This window comes from Acanthochromis polyacanthus, chromosome 10 (genome assembly GCF_021347895.1).
Source record: "Acanthochromis polyacanthus isolate Apoly-LR-REF ecotype Palm Island chromosome 10, KAUST_Apoly_ChrSc, whole genome shotgun sequence".
In the NCBI taxonomy this organism is placed as follows: domain Eukaryota; kingdom Metazoa; phylum Chordata; class Actinopteri; family Pomacentridae; genus Acanthochromis; species Acanthochromis polyacanthus.
In genome coordinates this window covers 29,347,570-29,371,913 of record NC_067122.1, presented here as the reverse complement: position 1 = coordinate 29,371,913, position 24,344 = coordinate 29,347,570, and the positions used below count along the sequence as shown (strand labels likewise).

Genomic DNA, 24,344 nt, shown 5'->3' with positions numbered 1-24,344 from the left:
ATGAGGATTAAGCAGTGTGTTAATAATGGATGGATGGATGGATCTTCATCCATTAAAGAACAAACTGCTGACTCTGAAACAATCTGTAATTCACTGATTTATAGCCTAAGTTCTTTACTTTATATAGGGTACTCTGTAAAGTAAGAAGCTCCCTCATCTTATTTGCTCTCCTGACTATTAGATGTAGACCATTTTAATTTCAGGTTTTGGATGATAGTGACCTTCCTAATCTTTATATAGCATTGTCATTATTTTACTGGTCTGAGGAAATCAAAAGAAGTGGTTATGAATTAAGATGATTTAATATTCTGACAAAATCTGCCTCTGTGGTTGTTTTTAAGAATATATATTGACAAACTTTTGTTTACTGTTAACAAGATAGTCATGTGGAGGGTCATCTATTAGTTTGACCAAAAAATAAAACTTTCTCTGTAATATGTGAAAATATACTAACAGGACTTTAGAGGGAAGATGCACCTCATGGACATCAATGATTTTCATACCAGTAGCTTTGCTCGTGTTTCATTTCTGATAAATTATATACACTATCATCTTATACAGTACCACAAAAGCTAACAAGCAGTAAAAATGCACAGGTATCTGACTGAAAAGCTAACAAGCTGACTTTTTAGGCCAATGACATCATGCTATATTAGCATCCTGAAGCACTAGCTAACTAATTAGCTAACTTTAGGTTAAAGTAATACAAAATGTTATATTAGCTTATTCTATCACTAGCTAGCTACCTAATTAGTTAACTTTAGGGCAAGCTAATAACTTTATGGTAACGTAGATCACTGTAGCACTAGCCAACTGACTGACTTTAGACTAAGCTAATTACTTTATGCTTTATTAGCATGCTTTATTAGCACTGGCTAAGCAGCTAATTAGCCGCCATTAGGTTAAGTTAGTAATGTTATGCTATATTAGCTTACTGTAGCACCAGATAACTGATTATGTAGTTGACTTTAGGTTAAGCTAATTACTTTATGCTATTGTAGCTTGCTGTAGCATTTAACTAGCTCGCTCAAATTCTTTGTTACTATTGGCTAAATTGAAATAATGAAATAATAATAAATTTTTCTTACCATCAGCAATTAGAATATTTAATTCTAAAGTAAACAGATGAGACCCAAGACAATTGAATTTCGCTTTGGGGATAAATAAAGTCATTGTATTGTACTGAATTGCATTGTATTGTATTATATTGTATTGTAACATTCATGTTGCAGTTAGGAGTCAGACGAACGTTACAATTGAGAATATAGTTAATCTTAAACATAAATATGTTTGTATTGCTCAAAGTGACTTGAGTGCTTCTTCCCCAGGTGGATTTCACAATTAGTTATATAATATAAAAGTTGTAGTCTAGTATGATTCATTACCTTCCAAAAAAAGAAAAAAGAAAAAGAAAAACAGACATTGTCAGACATGTTCTGAGGGAGGGGTCAACTCAGATGTACCAGATTTGTCTGTGTGCTGTGTTTATAATGGCTATAAATGTAATATATAAAGTTAAACATACAGATATAATTACAAGGAGGTTCTGTTGCATCATATTTATAAACAGTGAGGTGACTTGTCATAAGAGATGTATAATGTGACTTTTTAATACATGAATAATGAAGTGTGTTGTGTTTTTGAACACGCCCCCACCGTTAATACCAACTGTCTCCTCCTCCCTCAGCCTCAGATTTGTTTGGCAACAAGGTTGTGCCTATTGTACCACCGCTGCTGTTGACCTGCTATCGATTTTTCTCCCACCAAAACAAACATTTCTCCGTTTTAACGGATCGCAGACCGGGCATCGGTCTCTCTTCTGTCTGACAGCACACAGGAGCCGACATGGAGCTGGTATTCCTCTGGCTGGCTCTGGCCGCGGTGCTGGGCTCGGTGCTCGGACTCGGCGAGGACCTCGACCGGCCTCTGTTCGGGCCTCCCGGCTCTCCGATCCGGCTGCAGGAATCAGATCCGGGCTTGAAGAAGGCGCTGCTTTACGCAGAGGAGCGCTACAACCGGGGCTCCAACGCCATGCACCTCCGCAGAGTCAGCCGGTTCATCTCCGCAACTAAGCAGGTACAGACAGTACAGAGTACATTAGCTTAGCCCGTCAGGTTTGGTCATTCACAGCATGTCGTCATCTCACATCGACATATTATACCGCTGTGATAGTGGAATATTTGTTATTTAACGGTATACTACAGTGACAAAACAGTTGTTTGAGCTCAGTTCTTTAACGGGAGCCAATTAAAGCCGCGTCAAGCTAGGAAGAGTTAGCTTAAAAACACACACGGGAAAGGTAAAGACTAACAACAAAATAAAAGTATTAAGTTGATGCAGCGCGAGTTTTCACGTTTATACAATAAAAAAAAGGAATGAATTCAGTTAAATCTTAATAATAAACCGTAACTTAGTGGTTTGTTTTGATTTTAGATTTTTCTGAAAAGCGTCACAAAATAAAGTCACACGCAGTAGACCTCTGTCAGCATGTTTTATTTTTAAATTCTGACCGGAAATCATGTCATTGAGTTTAAAGTGCTTAACACTTAAACAGTTATTTATCAGCGCATCCATCAGAGTAATCAGGCCTGTTAACAGTGGAGTGTCCATGCAGCTAAAGGAGGATCCAGAAACCACCATAATAAATATACATTTACAATAGGATCAGTCTGAATACAAGACCATTCAGACCTCAGTAGGGTAAACCGAAGTTATGCACACCATCATCTCATACAGTAACATAATATTACAATAACACATTATCTGTCTAAAGGCCTAACTAGCTGTTTATGCAAAGCTAATATTGTAGTGCAATATTAACTTGCTGTAGCACCAAGTAGTGTGATGCCAATTAAATATCAGTTTTATTAAAACTACTTTAATGTTATCATCTAATTATGATTTGTCCTGGGTCCACTGTTTCAAAGTGAACTAATTAAAGGGTTAGTGAAATAAATAAATATTATCTGTCAGTGTATCTAACATTTATCTTGGGAAAGTTGCCCCTTTTAAGATTTCATATATGTACCAAAGTCTTAGTCTGTTATAAGTTAATTAAAATGAAAAAAATGTTTAATTAAACATACTTCTCATGTCTTTTCTTGTGTGTGTGTTTATAGTAAAAGAAAATAGACTTTGTTCTTAAGGAACGCGCAGTGCTTTGGTTTATCCAAATCACATCTGAGGAAATAGGGCAAAATATCTTCTTGTAAATGAAAAGTTTCCATTCTAAATGTGTGTTTATCTGTCTTCCAGCTGGTGAAGGGTATTCGCTACACAGTAACAGTGGAACTGAGCAACACTCAGTGTAAGAAATCCGCCATGCTCAGGACATGTGACTTCTATCCTGAGTCACAGAAACTTAAGGTACTGTGTGTGTGTGTGTGTGTGTGTGTGTGTGTGTGTGTGTGTGTGTGTGTGTGTGTGTGTGTGTGTGTGTGACATAAAGAGATTAAGCCACGGAGAGAAAATAGCTTGTTGACATGGTTGTAGAATTTCACTAAGAAGTGGAAATCAGCTTGTGTGTGCATCTAACTGCATTGATTTAATGTTGCAGCAAAGTATTTGTGTTTGCTCAGCCGAGGTGTCAGCAGGCATCTGATCTTGTGACTTGAATTTGACTTGGAGTAACCCTCAGCGCACTCATGCCTCATGCCCACATGCATTCATGAGCACATAAGGGTTAACACATAAACCTATATTTCTGTTTCTTTGTTGAATAAAAGTCAAAGAACCAAACATATGCTGTAAATGCAGCTGTTTACAAGAAACAGAAATGTCTAGCTCTGTTTGATGAGTGGTCCACTCATGATTTTGCATACTTTAAGAATATATAAACTGCTCAAAAAAATTAAAGGAACACTTTGACAACACATCATATTTCAATACGGGAAAAACAAACTGGATATTTTCATTGATATGGACTGGATAATGTGTTAGGAATGAGAAGATGCCACATTGTTTGATGGAAATGAAAATTATCAACCCCTCAGGAGGGCTAAATTGAAGACACCCCAAAATCAAAGTGAAAAACTGATGTGGCAGGCTAGTCCATCTTGCTGAAATTCCTTGGCAGCAACTCAAAATGGTATTCAGTAGTTTGTATGGCCTCCATGTGCTTGTATGCATGACTGACGATGTCGGAACAAGCTCTGAATGAGACGACAGATGGTGTCCTGAGGTATCTCCTGCCAGAGCTGGACCAGGGCATCACTGAGCTCCTGGACAGTCTGAGGAGCAACCTGATGGTGTCAGATGGAACATAACATAATGTTCCAAAGGTTTTCTATTGGATTCAGGTCAGGTGAGCATGGGGGCCAGCTAATGGTATCAGTTCCTTCATCCTCCAGGAACTGCATGAGTTCTCTTACCACATAAGGCCGGGCATTGTCGTGCACCAGAAGGAATCCAGGACCACTGCACCAATGTAGGGTCTGACAATGGGTAAAAGGATTTCATCCTGATACCTAATGGCAGTCAGAGTGCCATTGTCCAGCCTGTAGAGGTCTGTGCATCCCTCCATGGATATGCCTCCCCACACCATCACTGACTCACCACCAAACCGGTCATGCTGAACAATGTTACAGGCAGCATAACGTTCTCCATGGCTTCTCCAGACCCTTTCATGTCTGTCACATGTGCTCAGGGTGAACCTGCTCTCATCTGTTAAAAGCACAGGGCACCATTGGTGGACCTGCCAATTCCTGTGTTCTATGGCAAATGTCAACCGAGCTCATCGGTGCCGGTCAGCGAGCACAGGGCCCACTAGAGAACGCTGGGCCCTCAGACCACTCTCATTCCATCTCTTTCTGATTGTTTGATCAGAGACATTCACACCAGTGGTCTGCTGGAGCTCATTTTGTAGAGCTTTTGCAGTGCTCATCCTGTTCCTCCTTGCACAAAGGAGCAGATAGCTGTCCTGCTGATGGGTTGAGGACCTTCTGCAGCCCTGTCCAGCTCTCTTAGAGTAACTGCCTGTCTCCTGGAATCTCCTCCATGCTGTTGAGAATGTGCTGGGAGACACAGCAAACCTTCTGACAATGGCACGCATTGATGTGCCATCCTGGAGGAGTTGGACTGTCTGTGGAACCTCTGTAGGGTCCAGGTATCGCCTCATGCTACCAGAAGTGACACTTACCCTAGCCAAATGCAAAACTAGTGAAAAACAGTCAGACAATATTAGGAAGGAAAAAAATGTCAGTGGCCTTCACCTGTAAACTCATTCCTGTCTTGCAGGTTGTCTCATTGTTACCCCTCTAGTGCATCTGTTGTTAATTTCATGAACACCAAAGCAGCTGAAACTGACTAAAAACCTCCTCTGTTACTTACTTGACCAGATCAGTATTCCACGTGTTTGACTAACTTAATGTAGTACTTAGATTTTACATTTTTTTGAGCAGTGTATATTGCATATGACTTGAATTTCTGTTAATGCTGTCCTCTGTTTTAATTTTTGGTTGTTTCAGACTGAAGTATGCGTGTTTGAAGTTTGGGACATTCCCTGGCAGGGCACCTCAACCCTGCTCAAACAGAAGTGCCAGCCTAAAGGTCAGTCAGCAGCTTGGAAGCAGTCAAACAGATTGATCATTCAGCATGTGAGATTCGTGGCTTCAGGTTACAACAGTTCTGGGGGCAAAACAGAGCTGAACTACACTGCTGCAGCTCACAAGGAAAGGTGGTTTTCCTTTGCAATGGTATTTTACCTCAGGAGGTCTTGGTTCACTAGAATTATGCTGATCTGCTAGTTTTAGTGTTATTGCAGCAGAATGACACCAGCCGAATTAAACTGGTTAAACTGAAGAAGCACGTATACAAATTCATCTTTAAAGTGTAACTTCAGGTGCAGCTCTAAGCTAACTCCACCCACTGCATTTTTTTTTAAAAATGCTGATAAGTAGGCCATGTGCTTAGAAGAGAGAAAGAGTAGCTGAGTGACATTCCTAGACTGGAGAAATATAGAGAACAACAAACTGTTGACCACAGGGGATGGTTTCCCTTTAGAATCCCCTTAAAGTGACATTAGTGGACGACCACAGTGGTCCAGAGTTGTATTAATCCGTTAGCTTCAGCCCAGATCCACAGGTCTTGGAGCCGAGGCAATGCAAGTGCAAGAGAGGATGGTGGCAGTCAGTGAGTGGAAATATTAGTTTAAAGAAGGGTAGAATGAGAGTGTAAAGGAAAAGAACATAGCTCTTTGGTGCTTCTACTGGCTTTAAAAGCACAGATCTGTCCCACGGCATCAACATTCAAGAATACTAAGAAGACGGTTAGCAAAAACTCATAAACTTCTATGAATGATGAGCAGACTTTGTTTAAAAGATGGACATATCTATAGTTTGGAAGCCTCGAGTTTGGATTTTTGACCTTACTATTGGTCTTTTTTTAAGTAAGGCCTTTATTATGCATAGGACAATGGAGAGAGAGTCAGGAAATATGGGTAAATGAGTGAGGGAATGACATGCAGCAAATGGCTATGGGCTTGATTCAAACCGTCGGGGACTATAGCCCCTGTTTATGGGTCACCGCTTTGCTGGCTGAGCTGTCAGCGTACCCACTATATCAGTCATTTGAAACCAGACATGATCAATGAAGGGGGGATCTGACAGAGAACGGTTAGAAGCCTCACACATATCCATGGTAGTAACTTGTCAATCACAAGGTAGCTGTGTGCAAAAGCAAACTCTGCTTTGTCGTTTGTTTTACTCTAAATTGAGCCAAAATATACTTAATGCATATCATTCTGTACAAAAGGAAACTTGAAACTAACTATGGAACCCATAAACTCTGTTTAACAAATCAACAAATCAAGTGAGAAGTGGGTCATTTTCTCTTAGACTTCTATACAATTAGACATCTTTTTGCAAGCAGTGGATTCGGCTGTTGCTGGAAAAAAAATACAGGTTTAAATAAATTAAAATGGCTACGTCCTGCTTTGTTAAACACTCTAAAGCCCCAAACAGTTAAGTGTATCAGCCTTGCAAGGTTCAGAATAAATTTAAACAGTAGATCATCTATAGAGTCATTTTAAATCCATGAAATGCAGATTTTTTTTTTAATGGTAGAAATGTTAAAGTTACTACCAGCATTTCATTTATTTAGAGCTCATAAACCAGATGCCAGTTTGCAGTATCATTACTGAACAAACTAACCAGTTAGTGCAGTTTGATAAATTTGACCTTCATATTATGTAACACTAATGTTTACAAATGTGGTTAATAAGTTGTGCTGATCAGACAGATGAATGAGGGTAAAATAGTGACAAGTCCATGTCTAAATGTAAACAGAACAAAATCTATGCAACAACATGACGTATGTAAGACTCACTGTTGTCCCAGTTTGTGACTGAGACTTAAAAGATGATGAACCATGTCAAAAAGTGTTCTTCAGTCTTTACATAGCATTTATTTGACTTAAAAATAGTCAACCATGTAGTCAGTGACATTTTAAACACATGAAGCACACATAGAGATGTTAGCTGCATTAACACTTACATGTTTTTCTGCCTGTTCCTGTCATCAGCTGAACTTGAGGTAGAAGAAACCAACAAGGTGGAGGATCCATCCACCAGTCAGCCCCTGGAGGTAAAAATAATCATCTTCAGATCAATAATAGGACTGACAACAAAATACTCATTACAAGTTCTGTCTTGTTATCCGCTGATGCAATCAATTTGTTGTGTAATCTGATTTTTTCAATCTGAACTTAAGGTTGATGATAAGGTTATTGATTCTGTGTGTTTGTCTGTTTTTATCTGTTAGGAGTCTGTGGAGCTGCTGGGCCAGTTTAAAGAGTTCATGGTTAGATATAATAAAGACTACAGCAGCCAGGAGGGTGAGTATTCATACCTTGTACATACCAGACAGTGGGGCAGTAGTGTGTCGCATTCCTGTCGACACACTCAGTACTTTCTGTACCCATAGCCCGTTGTGTATGAAAACACAAACGTACTCTCAATAACCTCCATAGAACCAAAACCTTTGGAATCACTGGGCATGTCTTGTTTATTAGTTGTTTATAATATAAGATATGAATAAATATTACCACATAAACGGGACTACAGTTTTAGAAATCCAAATAATAAGATCAACAGGTAAACCAGGATGAATGGCAAACTGTAACACAAATACAAAGGAAAGGCTGTACTTGTTTTATTTTATGTCTTAGGTCTTCAGTAATTTACATGTCAAACAGTCAATACAGATCAGATTCTCCGTTTTGTAGAAATATATAGGGACAGTGTTTTGCCTTTGTTGAAGAGCAGATAAAAACTGCTGGGTTGCTTAAACCTGCAGTGCAGACATAGATTGAACATTTGTGTCCCTCTTCTGGCTTCGAGAGTAATTACACAAACACTGTCAACGTTATCAATCTCTTTATTAATGCTGTAATTATTCCACTGAATGCCAAGTTTCTTTGTTATCTAGAGCATCAGAAGCTTGTCTTGGAGTCTTTTTAGTTTCTTCCTCATAGACTCCTCTATGCTCCTAGTTGATGTAGCTGCAGTTGCTTCTGCTGGCAAATCAAGCACTGCTGGTTAATGTAAAACGCATCGCTCCTGACATACCAGTGTAGTAATGATCTAAAACTCGGTAACACTGCAAACTACAGAGAGATTTAGATTTCATGCATAAATGTGAGGCACAGTGTGACAGAATCCGAATCTAAATTTCAAGAACCAAATTTGTATTTGAAGAACCAAATCTGAGTTTGAGGGACTAAATTTAGTAGTGAAAACTGGATGTGGACAGTTGAATTTTCAGAAAGGATCAAATTTAGTTTCAGAGAAACAGAAGTCTATTCCAAACTATTACATTTGGTTCTAAGTTTATAGGAATACACTTTGAGTTTAACAACTACACTTTCAAATGAAATGGTTTACATTCTAATTTTAATTTCAATTGGTTAAGTTGAGCAATATATAAACACACTAATGATATATGTACACTACCGTTCAAAAGTTTGGGGTCTAACAGGCAATTTCATGTATTCCATGAAAACTCTCACTTTTATTCATGTGCTAACATAACTGCATAAGGGTTTTCTAATCATCAATGAGCCTTTCAACACCATTAGTTAACACAATGTAGCATTAGAACACAGGAGTGATGGTTGCTGGAAATGTTCCTCTGTAGCCCTATGGAGATATTCCATTAAAAATTAGCCGTTTCCATCTAGAATAGTCATTTACCACATTAACAATGTCTAGACTGGATTTCTGATTAATTTAATGTTTTTCTTCATTAAAAAAATGTTTTTCTTTCAAAAATAAGGACATTTCTAAGTGACCCCAAATTTTTTAATGGTAGCGTAAATATTGAGCAAATTCAAATATAAATCATTAAATTCAGTTTCTGGTGGCTACATTTCTGCCCATAGATTTACTCAGCATTGTGTTTGCTAAGGGCCTGAATGTAATTTCATTTGTATTATCTACTTGTACTTTATACTTAAAAGTTCCACACTCCAGTTTTAAGATTAGAAAATATTCAGGAGTGATGCTGACTTTCTAGCTTGACAAATACTGTGGGTGGATTTGCTGAATATAAGATTAAAATGAATTTATTATGGAGGAGAACTGGGGTGTCCAACGCATTCTAAAATACATTTAAAAAAGGATGTTAAGGGAATGAAAGGTTGTTATACTTTCAAAATCAGCCCAGATGAAAGCACCTACTCACTGACTGTAATGTGCAAGTGTCACTTAAAATGTAAAATTAATGTACAAGGCAGTAAAACAGAGTTTCATTAAGTGTCAGATGATTCTTTAATTGTGCGTCTTTGACTTTGCAGAGGCCGACCGTCGTTTGCGCATCTTCCACCAGAACCTGAAAACTGCTGAGAAGCTCCAGTCTTTGGATCAAGGTTCAGCTGAATATGGAGTCACCAAGTTCAGCGACCTAACTGGTGCGTGACTGCTTGTGCATTTATTTCCACAGTTTCCAAAGAGGAAATGCTCCTTCTGCTTTTCATGTGTTGCTTCAGCTTTGCTTCAGAAACATCTTCTTAAGTGACATGAAGATCTGTCTGCTCTCATTCTGCTTTTCTACAGAGGAGGAGTTTCGCTCGACTTACCTGAACCCGCTGCTGAGTCAGTGGACTCTCCATCGACCAATGAAACCAGCCACTCCGCCCCAAGGCCCTGCCCCTGACAGCTGGGATTGGCGTGATCACGGAGCTGTCGGTCCTGTTAAGAACCAGGTGCAAAAACAGTTAATTATGAGACAGTGACCGTAAATAAGGTTTTAATAAAGACTGAATAATGCCGTGGTGCTGACTGGGTCGTGTCTCACAGGGCATGTGTGGATCATGCTGGGCTTTTTCTGTCATCGGCAACATTGAAGGCCAGTGGTTCCTGAAGAATGGAACACTGCTGTCACTTTCTGAACAAGGTAACACACATCTGCAGACCTGAACAAACACAGATGACAGTTATTCAGTAACTTTCTCATGTGCCTAAAGAAAGAACATCATGGTTTGATTGGTGGGTTGCTTTGTTCCTCACAGAGCTGGTGGACTGTGATGGGCTGGACCAGGCGTGCAGAGGAGGCCTGCCATCAAACGCTTATGAAGCCATTGAGAAGCTGGGTAAGAAACCGATGTGCTCAACCAACCATTTTCAAACATCTGGTTTCTGTTTTGGCTATTTTTGATGACAGGGAAAAGGATTCCACAGGCCTGAGATTTAAGGAAAGGGATTTCTGAAAATCAAAACGAAAGCTGAGCACAAACATGACATCATTTGATGTTTGTCTCTGGTGTGTGGTTAAGGTGGTGTGGAGACTGAAACTGATTACTCTTACACCGGGCACAAGCAGAAGTGTGACTTCACCACGAGGAAGGTAGTCGCCTACATCAACAGCTCTGTGGAGCTGTCCAAAGATGAGAAGGGTGAGTGGGAGGAAGAAATAGAGACATGACGAAGAAAAAGGAGAGAAATATGTCAGCAGAAGCTCACATATTCACAGCAAGAATGAGTACATGTGAGAGTGGTTAGACACTAATCAGAGTTCATATGCAAAAACAGTGATGTAAACACAGGGATGTGTCTTAGCATGCAGCAGTGTGTTGCAGTGTGAAAAAAAGGCTGATAAATGATTCATTTAGATTTTTTCCTCCTCAGACATTGCTGCTTGGTTGGCTGAGAATGGACCGATCTCTGTTGCTCTGAATGCTTTTGCTATGCAGGTACGTTTGTCAGTGCAATGCGTCTGCAAATCTAATGCATCCTATGCTTATAATAATATTAATAATAATAATAATAATAATGCATTTTATTTGTAATGCACTTTTCATTTAGGCGAAATCTCAAAGTGCCACATTTAAGATGACAATCATGAAATAAAAACAGAGCAGTCAGATAAAATAACAATAAAAAATAGAAACATTCTGGGGCATGTTTGGTTAAAACTTTGTTAAAAAGAAAAGTCTTTAGGCCTTTTTTAAAAGCATCCACTGTCTGTGGAGCTCTCAGGTACTCGGGGGGAGTTCCAGATTTGAGGACATAAAGAATCGGAAGTTTGTAAATCAAACTGCAAGATGAAGTTAATTGCTAACTAAGTATATTTACTCAAGCACTGTACTTATGTACATTTCTGAGGTTCTTTTGCCTTACTTGAGTATTTGCATTTTATGTTACTTTACACTTTTACTCAGCTACATTTCAGAGGGAAATATTGTAGTTTCTACTCCACTACATTTATCTGACAGCTGTAGTTACTGTTAAGATGAAGATTTCACACAATGGATCATAATACATATAAAAATAAGCTTTAGAATAAAGTTAATTGTTAAAGGTTGAACCAGTAGTTTGTACCATATGTGGCCTCTAGTCAAGTTGGATTTCAGATATGTATGAGTTGTAAACAGTCCCACCAAATAGTGATTTTTTTTCTCACATGGTTTCATCGCAATGATCTAATTTCTCACCAAAAACCAGAGATTAAGAACAAGGTCCAAAAAATGAAAACAGATTGGTGTATCAGATTTTTTTTCTTCTTTCCTCTAATAATAATAATGATGTGACGAGCTGCTGGCACACCGATGCTTCACTGTTAGTAATCTAATGTTATAATAAGTCATAGGGACCAAACCAGGAAATTTACTGTAATAAAGCCACATTTTTGTGCTGGTAGTTGTAGGATTTTTACCTGTAATGGAGTATTTTACATTGCTCTATTGGTATGTTTACTTAAGTAAAGAATCTTAAAAATGTTCCCACCACTGATGCTGATAACGGTTTGACTGGTATATTCCTTTCTATACGTTTGTTTTTTTCTTGTTATTCTATAGATTTGGCATGATTTACTATTTAGTCTCTTGTTAAGCACTTTGTAATTCTTTACAAAAGTGCTATATTATTATTACAAATAATAAAAATACTATTAATAATATTACAACTATAATACATATTAATGACTACTGCTATAATAATGTTAGAATTAAATACCGTCACCTCCAAGTAAACTAGACATAAAGAGATTCAAGATGCTTCTGATTTTCACTAGAACTGAAGGATCAGCAGCACCCAATCACATTTATCTCACTGTAGTTATCTGTTGAATTCCTGTAGTTCTACAGAAAGGGTGTGTCTCACCCTCTGAAGATCTTCTGCAACCCCTGGATGATCGACCACGCTGTGCTGATGGTGGGATATGGAGAACGTAAGTATTTAAATCCTGTTGTCATCCTCACTCCTTAGTAATGACAATGGAAAGAATTGGAAGTTTGTAAATCAGGCGGCAGGATGAAGTTAAGTGACACGTATGGACGTTTTTGTGTTTTCAGGTAAAGGTATCCCCTTCTGGGCCATCAAAAACAGCTGGGGGGAGGATTATGGAGAGCAGGTAAAGAAGGCTCCAGCACCTACTGGCAAAGATTTTACTTAAAATACATCAAGTAAAACTCCCATACTGATATTTAAGTTAAAGTTGTCGCTTAAAGTTTGCACAGCAGTGTACAGTACTGTTGAAAAGTTTGGGGTCATTTAGAAATGTCTTTATTTTTGAAAGAAAAGCAGTTTTTTCATTGAAGATAAATGAATCAGACATACAGTATAGACATTGTTAATGTGGAAAATGACTATTCTAGCTGGAAACGGCTGATTTTTAATGGAATATCTCCATAGGGGTACAGAGGAACATTTCCAGCAACCATCACTCCTGTGTTCTAATGCTACATTGTGTTAACTAATGGTGTTGAAAGGCTAACTGATGATTAGAAAAACCTTGTGCAGTTATGTTAGCCCATGAATAACAGTGTGAGTTGTCATGGAAAACATGAAATTGCCTGTTAGACTCTAAACTTTCAAATGGTAGTGTACATCATTATTGTGAAAAAATTAATGATAATGATGATGATATGAGTTAGAAAGATGAGACTAAAGCCTAAAGGTGTTGCTCTGTCAAGTTGCAAGATGCTGCACAAAATTAACAACAGTTTTGTACAGCAATGTGTAATGTGAAATAAAAGTTTGTGCTTTTTACAACCTGTTTCTCTCTCATACAGGGTTACTACTACCTGTACAGGGGATCCAATGCATGTGGCATCAACAAGATGTGCTCATCTGCTGTAGTCAACTAAACCACCAACACCACATTGAGCTCACAAACGTCGTCATGCTACATAAACTACAACTACCAGCCGACATCACTGCTGCACCTCTCAGACTGCATGAAGATCATCATCAGAAGCACAAGCAGCCCGACTGATGTTTCCTTTCCATTAAACCAACCAAGTATTTCAGCTACTACCCTCACACCTCATGTCAGTTTTACCAAACCATACCAGCTCAGTGAAGCTAGCTCTGATGAGAAACCTTATTGTAATTTTAAACTAGATTTTAAGTGTGCAGTTCATTCTGTTATTCCTGCTGTGTTTTAGCATCATCTCTACTCCCAGTAACTGATCTGTGCTTGAAGTCTGGCTGGTTCTAGTTAGACTTCTCCTCAGTTTTCTTGGATGTTTTGTTAACAGTGTTCGTGATAATGTTATGTACTTGAAAGGATTTTTTCAAAGATAGAGTTTTGACTTTATTGTGATTCGCAATAAAAACTGCAGTGCAATTCTACTAACTGCTGTGAGACAGTGAAGAATGAGTGAAGGTTGAATAAAAAAGTGTGAAATCCCATTGTTTGTCTGTTTCTTATGTACATTGGAACAATAAATCAGTTGATTAATAAATAAAAACAATGGTCTAATTGACTTTCAGCCTGGCCATTTATCAGATATGATATTCAGCATTTTTCTGATTATTGGTATTGCTTTTTTTTTTTTTTTTTTAAAAACAAAAACAAAAACAAACTGACACTGGGTTTAAAAAAAAAAGAATGCTCTGCTTTTCCTATTATGCAGTCACCTCTCTCTGTAATCTCAAACAATGTTCCACCAACAATGTCTATTAAAACCAAAGGATAAATGCTTAAAAGTTTGTTTTCAATTAAGATTTTGAAAGATAAAACATATAAATAAAAGCATTTCAACCAACTTTAGGCCCATATCAGTCCTAAGAAACATCAACACCTAATACTAATGCAACATTTATTGTGTATAAAATGACTTCAGTCATCAGCTACAATCAACTTCAAATGTCTAAATACCATATCGATCTATATGAAAGTGAAGGTAACAAGATTTTTTTTTTACACATTTTGAAGTATCGTGAAGAAAAACACGAGTTGTGGCACACTTGACTCTCAATAGAGGAACATAATTAAATGCTACTGAAATCTTAAGCCACACTGTTCATGGAAGGGAGTAATGATCAAGGAGGGAAGAAGAATTACAACCAAAAAAAAAAGCTAAAAAATTTTGGTTTTCATATTTAAGGTGGGTTTGAAAAGGAAAAGGTTAAAGAGCCAGAAGTCACCTTCCTGCTTTCCAGTCTGACTGCACGATGCAAAGGGAAATGTTTCACAATTGAAATTACTGTAAGAATGTGGTGAAAACTGACACTTTTAGAGACGTTTTTAGGAACAAAACATATCCTATCATCAGTTTCAGAAACTGTAATACCAGCTATGTTATGTCCTGACTTGAATGCATTTGTGGCTGTTTCTACGTGGAGTTAACTGAAAGACATTTAGGACAGACTGGCCAAACATAGATATGATATTTGCCCTGAGAATTAGGACTGTCCTTTAGCCAAACATTACGTGGAAGATTCAGCCCAAAGAGTTTCAGGTATTGAAGCTTTGATTAGATGTCAGAGGTAGTGGTAAAATCAAGGTAATAAAGGTGAGGTAATAAAGTGAGAGAGGATGAGAAATCTTACATGAAAGTGAGACATTGCACATGTAATTAAAATTTTGCATCTGAAATGTAAAAAAAACACATGATAAACCTTTTTATGATCACACATTTTAATATTTGCCTTCTTATAGTCATTACCCGGGTCACTTATTAGGGTTATTGTTTTTTTGTTTTCTGTCCTCTTGAGTTGACTTTTCCCCCCTTTCACGTGTCACTTAACTGCATTCATTAAGATACTATATATTGATACTACATCTGCATATGTGGTATTATCCTAATGACTAATCTAAATGTGTGCTTTCTATTGTAGGTTTTATTCTCCTTTATCTTCACCATCCTTGACTAGGAGCAGCCTGTCAGGCCTTGGATCAGTAAACAATGTGTTGTACTGCTTGTGTGATGCCTCTAGAGGGCAGAGACAGAAAATAAGATGTGTTGCACACCTGTGGTGATCGTAGCTATTCTATACAATTCTAGCCGTTATTTGTTTGTGTGTTTGTTAATGTCTCTGCCCACCTAAAATAAAGGCCTTTTGTTTTTCAAACCCACCTTGAGTGCCTCAAACCTGGAGTTTTTATACCATTTTTTAAAATGTAATTCTTCTGCCCTCCTTAGTGATCTTGAATGTTGCTCAGATTGAGCAAGAACTACATTTCCCACAATGCAAAGGGCCAGTCACGGAAGTACTAGACATGCTGGCAGAAGATTTTAGATTTATTAATATTTTATACATACTTTATACTATTATAAGCCATAAATTCTGAAGTTAAAAAGTTAAACTCTAATGCAGTGTGCTGTATCCGAAATGTTACGCAATCACTACACGGCCTTTTAGCCAATAAATGAAATATAAATTTACATTAGCCCTTATTTTGAAAACGAGTCCCTCTGCCACCGGAAGTGTTATGTTAACCTTTGATCCGAGTGATTTCAGAAAACACGAACGCATGTACATCTGCTTTCAGTGACAGAAACTATTTCAGCGTGTGTTTTTCCACCGTGACTTCTCGTTGCTGGTCAGACACATATTCTGCTTCAGAAACACGAACAGTTACTCTCCTCTTTCTTTCAAGGTAGTAATAAAAACTGCTAACGTGGTTAAACTAGCATAGCTAATGTTAGCTTATTCGGTTAACTTATTAGTTATGTTAATGTTAACTTCAGAATGTAGTTAGATGATGATGTTTGAAGATAAGTCAGCAGTGAGGAAATGTGAAGTAATAGGTGTCATTAAAATTACTAACACAGCCATAAGTTTTGTTAAAAGTCACTAACTGCTAACTAACTCAGGTGAGTTTAGCTAGATGTAAAGTTAAGCTAACTTATTGACTCTTACTGGGTGATTTAACTCTTAAGTGTATCTTTAACTCACTACATCAAACCTTTACATGAAATGCAGTTTACAGACACTTTGACCCACCTCTGTCCTCTTTCTCAGCTGGCAGAGGAAGCTGCACTCCATCGTTTATAATGTCTCAGGCCACCAAACGCAAACACGTTGTTAAGGAGGTTCTTGGAGATTTTGTCACACCCACAGAAAACCAGCAGATTGTGAAGGTAAACTTTGTGTGAACTCTCGGGTCAAACCTCTGACCGTTTTCATTTCAGGAATTTTCTTCCTAATTATCACTGAAGGAATCTGACTGGTCTGAGGATATCCGTAGAAGTGGTTTTGAGACTAGGGTGACATGTCCTGATTGCTTTTAATTAAGTGAAAAAAAAATGTCCTGGTTTTCATTGTTTTTCATTGGACCACTAAATTGACCTAAAACTAAAGATATAGATGTTTTTGTTAATTAGTTTTTGTAAGTTTGTGAGAGCTATTTTTGTTAAAGTTGGATTGCTAATATAGCAGAATTTTTTTCTTAATACAGAAGAGACAGTATTTTTAATCATTATTTCATTTGTTATTTTTGAAACTTGTCATAATAAAACAGTTACCTCTGAGAAGCCTGTCTGAATTTGTGTCTTTGGTTATAGATTAATAGAGCAGTGTTCTAGCCATACAGAGGAGGCATACTTTAAATGTACTGAAATTATAAGATGTCTTTGAGTAAGCTTTGAGTATCTCATTGTTGAGTATCCTGGTTTTTGATAATCAAAATATGGTCACTCTCAGAAAGATGATGTAATATCCAGAAAAAAATAAACATGCTTTCCTAAATTAAAATATCTATATATAAACTTTTCTTTACTGTTAACATGAGAACTATGTGGAGGATTATCCCATAATTTGAAAAAAGGGACTTCTTCCTGTAATGTGTAAAAACTTAAGGTTTAATCTCCCTGAAGGAATAAAGATCACAGAATCACTGACTTATTTTAAATCACTTCTTAAACACAGTTTTATAGACTTGCTTTTATGAGATATACTTTTGTTGTTTGATAAGCTTTTATTGTGTTTATTATTTTAATTGTAATTATTAGGATTGTATTTTTGCATCCTTTGTCTTGTCGTTTAAATTTTGTCCTAATTTCCCCTTTATTTGTCCTTAGTGTCTGGCTTGTCCTGTGTTTGCTTTCTCTAATTATGTTGTGAACCTTTGTTTATGAGAGTGCTTTGTAAATGAAATTATTTTTTTAAACAATCTGACATAAAACACATATTTCAGTAAACCACAAGACATTTCTCTAACTCCACCTTCATTCTTTATCTTTGCTTTTTATCAGGTTACTGGTAGTCGTGGCAACAACCTCCATGAAACTGTCACAGCTCAGGGCGACACATTCCTGGTGAGCATGCCCACCAAGTTCCGCAAGAACATCTGGATCAAAAGAGGTACCTGATGGAGTCTGATTTATATTTAAGATTTCAGTATATTCCAGTGACACAAACTGAAAGGTGGCTGATGACATTCCACTTCAGCTCTCGTGGCATGTTTTTGGGTTTGTTGGGTTTTCATGCTTGTTTTATTAGCATCCTAACTTTAGTTTAATGTTTATTATACTCAAGTAAAGTTGTATTATATACGGTTGATGCTACAGGTACGGACCCGTACCATCTGTACTAGAGGTACGGACCCGTTAAGGTCACTGAAGAGCTGGCGCCGGTTAACTACTATTTGCTGCACATTACAGGCAGTTTATATGAATGACTTTGACAGCGAACATTGTATAATTTAACCAAAAATACACCGTTTCCTCTCACACTTTAGACATTGCAGTTTTTACGCTTTTAGACGCCGTGTCTAAATTGTTTGAAGTCCAGTTCCTATTAATTAGTTTACCGCGTTCAGTGGTGGAAGCGGCTGACGAACTCCATTGCAAATGTTCCCATTTAATTTCGGACGCTAATTTACAAGATAAAGTTAAGGATGTCGAATATGAAACAAACACTCGTGAATGGTGAGGAGCAGCTCTTTAATTAGGCATGAATTAAAAAAAAACACAAACTCGATTTACTGTGATATTGTGAGATTTGTTTGTGGTTATGTAACTTAGCCATTCAACAGAGTCCGCTAACATTAAAGTGACTGACGTGCAGTGTCTGTGTTGACAGATGTAGAAAATACGTCAGGGTTTTGTTTAGGTTGTTAATATGTAATAGTCTGTCGCTACTTTTGAAGGTAAAAAAATACTTGTAGTTTGCTGGCTGTTAGTTCCGCCATTTGTTTTGTTTGCTGTTTGTGCTTTATTAGAACAGGGTCACGTGAATAAAAAGTTTTGCTATTTTTAATAGTAGTGCTGATTTCAACCCCCAAATCGCTGTCCGTGAAAAAGTCAGATAATGATATTTATAAGACATTATGCATGATAGAAAAGAGAACAGCAGATGACTGATATGACAGGCTCAGCACGCAGATTCACCTCGAATCACGGAAGCACCTTCATCACTCGGATTACCAAGCCGGCTCATTAATATTTATGTACGTCGGATTACCAGCCAATCACAAAGCGCGTTCATCAGCTGGCTCATTAATATTCATGTACGTCTCATTAATATTTATGGTAAGGGAAAGTGCCGTATCCGTAGGCCACAGGCTACGGGTACGGGTCCGTATCTGTCGACACTACCATTATATACAGTGCCTTGTGAAAGTATTCGGCCCCCTTGAACTTTTCAACCTTTCGCCACATTTCAGGCTTCAAACATAAAGATATAAAATTCTAATTTTTTGTCAAGAATCAACAACAATTGGGACACAATCGTGAAGTGGAACAAAATTTATTGGATATTTTAAACTTTTTTAACAAATAAAAACCTGAAAAGTGGGGCGTGCAATATTATTCGGCCCCCTTGCATTAATACTTTGTAGCGCCACTTTTTGCTGCAATTACAGCTGCAAGTCGCTTGGGGTATGTCTCTGTCAGTTTTGCACATCGAGAGACTGAAATTCTTGCCCATTCTTCCTTGCAAAACAGCTCGAGCTCAGTGAGGTTGGATGGAGAGCGTTTGTGAACAGCTGTCTTCAGCTCTGCCCACAGATTCTCGATTGGATTCAGGTCTGGACTTTGACTTGGCCATTCTAACACCTGGATACGTTTATTTGTGAACCATTCCATTGTAGATTTGGCTTTATGTTTTGGATCATTGTCCTGTTGGAAGATAAATCTCCGTCCCAGTCTCAGGTCTTTTGCAGACTCCAACAGGTTTTCTTCCGGAATGGTCCTGTATCTGGCTCCATTCATCTTCCCATCAATTTTAACCATCTTCCCTGTCCCTGCTGAAGAAAAGCAGGCCCAAACCATGAGGCTGCCACCACCATGTTTGACAGTGGGGATGGTGTGTTCAGGGTGATGAGCTGTGTTGCTTTTACGCCAAACATATCGTTTTGCATTGTGGCCAAAAAGTTCCATTTTGGTTTCATCTGACCAGAGCACCTTCTTCCACATGTTTGGTGTGTCTCCCAGGTGGCTTGTGGCAAACTTTAAATGAGACTTTTTATGGATATCTTTGAGAAATGGCTTTCTTCTTGCCACTCTTCCATAAAGGCCAGATTTGTGCAGTATACGACTGATTGTTGTCCTATGGACAGACTCTCCCACCTCAGCTGTAGATCTCTGCAGTTCATCCAGAGTGATCATGGGCCTCTTGGCTGCATCTCTGATCAGTCTTCTCCTTGTTCGAGGTGAAAGTTTAGAGGGACGGCCGGGTCTTGGTAGATTTGCAGTGGTCTGATACTCCTTCCATTTCAATATGATTGCTTGAGATGTTTAAAGCTTGGGAAATCTTTATGTATCCAAATACGGCTATAAACTTCTCCACAACAGTATCTCGGACCTGCCTGGTGTGTTCCTTGTTTTCTTGATGTTCTCTGCACTTTAAACAGAACCCTGAGACTATCACAGAGCAGGTGCATTTATACAGAGACTTGATTACACACAGGTGGATTCTATTTATCATCATCAGTCATTTAGGACAACGTTGGATCATTCAGAGATCCTCACTGAACTTCTGGAGTGAGTTTGCTGCACTGAAAGTAAAGGGGCCGAATAATATTGCACACCCCACTTTTCAGGTTTTTATTTGTTAAAAAAGTATAAAATATCCAATATATTTCATTCCACTTCACGATTGTGTCCCAATTGTTGTTGATTCTTGACAAAAAATTAAAATTTTATATCTTTATGTTTGAAGCCTGAAATGTGGCGAAAGGTTGAAAAGTTCAAGGGGGCCGAATACTTTCACAAGGCACTGTACATCTATATTGTATGGTTTTCATCTTAGTTATGCAGGTAAATTTCTCCAGCTCTTCTTCAATCTTATTTCTAAAGGACACTAAAAAAAATATGGGGCAGCTGTAATATGATGCTCTTATATTCAGCAGATTAAGAGAAAATCATGCGGTCTTCTTTGGCAGAGATGATGTTGCTAAGCCTTGTTGCTCCTGTTTTAGCATTGCAGCTTGAATAAGATGTTTTGCCATGAGTGATGCCAACTACAACAAAAGAACGTAGTATCTCAGGTAGTCAGAATGCAACCGATCAGTGTTAAAACCATCTTATCAATATTAAACACCCAACTATTTATATTTAATGTCAAATATGGTCAAAAAATCTTCACAGAATTCTGGAAATTTGAATCTGACAATGTTTAGAATTATGATATGGGAAATGTGAAGGAACCCTGGAGAATAGATTTTAATAAACTAATATAGGAAGCCAGAGCAAGCCATTAATGTGATTTATACTGGCCAGTACTCACTCAGACCTCTCTTTGTTACAACCACCTTTACATTCTGGTTGACATTTTTGTTCCTTCTTGTGCTTCTCAGGCGACTATGTGATTGTAGATCCTATAGAGGAAGGAGAGAAGGTGAAGGCAGAGATCAGCGTTATTCTCTACAAAGATCACATTCAATACTTGCAGAAGCAGCAGCTCTGGTAGGTCGAAACACAAAGAAACGCACTGTCAAAAAAATCCTAGTCAGCCTCATTTTGTCCAGTGTAATTGAGTGTGTTGTGTTTTTTCTGTCCAGGCCGGAGGGCTTCATGGAGGACCAGTCAGCACAGGACAAGTCAAACAAACAGCAGGAGAAGGAGGAAGAGACGGAGGAGAAAGACGAGGAGGAGGAGGAGGAGGAGGTCAGCGACTCCGAAGACGACGAGAGCGACCTGTTTGTAAATACCAACCGCTGTAACTACGAATACAGCGAGAGCGAGGAGGAGGACAGTGAGGATGAGGACGAGGAGAAAAGGACAGAGAATAGTTCATAGCTGCAGCACTGAGCATGAGAACGGACAATTTAGATTTATGAAGATCATTGTGCTCTGCTCATCACGGACTGACACGACGGTGATTTGAAAAGGTCCTCATGCAGCAGCTTCCTCTGCAGCTCCACGGCTAGTTGGAGGCGTTCAGTGGCCGAGCTCGCTTAATGGACTCAATAATTCCTGCTTGTAAGATTTAATCTGGAATGTGAAAATGAAGCTGAAATTTGACAACAATCCACACTGAATACATTCCTTCTGTCTTCAGTTTTCATGGTGACAACTTCTCACAATTGTGTCCTCATTTACCAGAACACTGTACAACCAGGATGCACAGAACATTTATTTATCCTCCATAGGACAAAACAAATACATTTAAAAACTCCAAAAAACTGCATTTTAGCTGTGTTTATCATAGCAGGCAGAAGCAGTCATTCACTGCTTCATTCTTTCACTGAATCATTCTGATTGTGTTGATTTTCAAATGAAGGCTTTGATGATTTAAAACATCCTGTCGTAAAGTTCCAGTCTCAGCTGACTTTCTATTAGTTATTTTGTCACCACGGCTGCTGTTCTATTGACATTTCCTAACAAGTTTCAGATTTAGGTTTGATTAAAGTTTTGGAACAAGTTAATTGTTTGAGTCATCACTTTTAATTTAAAGGTGTAGCAGGCAGAGAGCAAAAGCAAAGATGGTCAAGTGATTTATAGTCTGGGAGCCCAGATCGCCCACCATGCAGCCCCCCTACGACAAAATGCCACTGGATGTTTTTTTAACCTTTATTATGTCCTGAATGAGACTGAGCGGTAAAAATGAGATCACTCATTCTCTGTACTTTTACATTTTACTTTACCCAGACATGCGACATTTTCCACGTATTTTTTAGTTCTTTTTTACCTGAAATTTGATGTAGTTGTTGTAGCCATTTCACTCATGGCAATCACAACATGTAAAACATCATATAAAAGATTAGATCTCTAGTTTACGAATATAATCATATTTTTCTTGTATTTTCATTACAATAGAAATGACATGATGGAATGACAGCATGTCTCAGTTAACTTATTCACGGAAATTTTTAATATTAGCAACTCAAACTTTATTATATATATATATATATATATATATATATATATATGTATATATTTCTGTCAACCTTTTTATTGATATGTAGTATATTCCTGATAGAATGTATTCTGTATTCCATATCTGCTCTATAATGTCATGCATTGCAATGTTTGGTTGCTTACAAGTAATGACTTAGTGCATTATCTTTGGATTGATTTTTGATCACTTTTCATTCCGTTTGTTGTTACTTTAATCCATGTTCTGACTTAGTTAAGGATGTTTCAAAGGCTTTTTAGTAAAGGATGAGGATCCATCCAGCAGATTTCACTCATTTTCAGATTTCACCCCATGATTGTATACAGCAACATAAAAAATCTTAGTTTGAGCATTAACATTTTTTGACCTTATCAAATTTTTGGTAAGTTATATTTCAACTTTAAATTTCTGTTTCTGTATCATATTTCCGAAAGCCAGAAAACAGAGCCAGGAGGAAGCAGATACGTCTAGCTTCCTTTCAGACCTCTTGAATTCCAACATGCTGAGAGGTTTGTGTGGAATTTTTGCCCAAATGACACCAAAATGCTGTCGACCTTCAGCAGCTTCAGTATCCTCTTTTCCATGCCTCCCACACAGAGTTTTGCAGATTTAATACAAGAATTGGTATGAAAACAAACATATTTTCCTTATTACAACATTGATTCCCAAGAGATTAACTCACAAGCTCTCACATTCATGCAGAATATTCCTACTGTCAGTGGAACCAGTTCTACAAGAACCTTTTTCTGACGTTTCTCATGTGATGAGAAACTAGGTAGTTAGATGACATGATTTAAAAGACAAGACATTAATCAAGTTCTGTATGTTTAGGAGGATAATAATTCTGTGAACTAACTTAGTAATTAAAATAATGTTTCAGCTTAAATGATTTTGTATAAGCATGGATACTTAATTAAATATACACACTATCAGGAGTTTGGACACACCTTATTGGGTGGTTTTTATCTAATTATTTTCTACATTGCAGATTAATACTGAAGACATCAAAACTATAAAAGAATGCATATGGAATTATGTTGTAAACAAAAAGCGTTAATCTACAATGTAGAAAATAATACAAGTAAATAAAAAGCATTGAATGAGAAGGTGTGTCCAAACTTTTGACTGATAGTATAATTAGAAATATATTACTAATATTTGCTAAATTGTTGTATTTTTAATAATTAACAATAATAAAACTGCCAAATAGAACAAATATGATGAAGATGGGTTTTAATCTTACATAATAACAGGTGATGTAGTTTAATACTGTGAATAAAACACTGAACTTAAATCTGAACTTAAAATGCATGAAGTTGACAAACTAGAGGTTGGTGTCATC

The 24,344-nt window shown here is 37.7% G+C and overlaps 2 protein-coding genes across 2 annotated transcripts; both read left to right on the top strand.

The window, feature by feature from the left end:
- The first annotated feature begins 1,674 nt into the window (after window positions 1–1,674).
- ctsf (cathepsin F) lies at window positions 1,675–14,125 on the top strand. The gene is made up of 14 exons (XM_022218701.2): window positions 1,675–2,076; window positions 3,256–3,366; window positions 5,466–5,547; window positions 7,519–7,580; window positions 7,758–7,830; window positions 9,790–9,903; window positions 10,049–10,197; window positions 10,292–10,388; window positions 10,504–10,584; window positions 10,768–10,887; window positions 11,120–11,184; window positions 12,569–12,659; window positions 12,784–12,842; window positions 13,504–14,125. Exons 1-14 carry the CDS (start codon window positions 1,846–1,848, stop codon window positions 13,576–13,578), a joined length of 1,410 nt encoding a protein of 469 aa, XP_022074393.1. The 5' UTR covers window positions 1,675–1,845; the 3' UTR covers window positions 13,579–14,125.
- A 2,026-nt stretch (window positions 14,126–16,151) lies between these two features.
- On the top strand, window positions 16,152–22,532 carry eif1ad (eukaryotic translation initiation factor 1A domain containing). Its single transcript, XM_022218704.2, has 5 exons — window positions 16,152–16,319; window positions 16,685–16,803; window positions 17,917–18,025; window positions 21,462–21,570; window positions 21,666–22,532. Exons 2-5 carry the CDS (start codon window positions 16,717–16,719, stop codon window positions 21,901–21,903), a joined length of 543 nt encoding a protein of 180 aa, XP_022074396.1. The 5' UTR covers window positions 16,152–16,319; window positions 16,685–16,716; the 3' UTR covers window positions 21,904–22,532.
- Window positions 22,533–24,344: the final 1,812 nt, after the last annotated feature.

Bases quoted from the DNA above. Each gene is read 5' to 3' on its own strand.
- ctsf (XM_022218701.2), top strand. From the start codon at position 1,846: ATGGAGCTGGTATTCCTCTGGCTGGCTCTGGCCGCGGTGCTGGGCTCG. The intron at 2,077-3,255 runs GTACAGACAGTA...TCTGTCTTCCAG, and splicing joins TCATCTCCGCAACTAAGCAG to CTGGTGAAGGGTATTCGCTA. The intron at 3,367-5,465 runs GTACTGTGTGTG...TGGTTGTTTCAG, and splicing joins CTGAGTCACAGAAACTTAAG to ACTGAAGTATGCGTGTTTGA.
- eif1ad (XM_022218704.2), top strand. From the start codon at position 16,717: ATGTCTCAGGCCACCAAACGCAAACACGTTGTTAAGGAGGTTCTTGGA. The intron at 16,804-17,916 runs GTAAACTTTGTG...GCTTTTTATCAG, and splicing joins AAAACCAGCAGATTGTGAAG to GTTACTGGTAGTCGTGGCAA. The intron at 21,571-21,665 runs GTAGGTCGAAAC...TTTTCTGTCCAG, and splicing joins TTGCAGAAGCAGCAGCTCTG to GCCGGAGGGCTTCATGGAGG.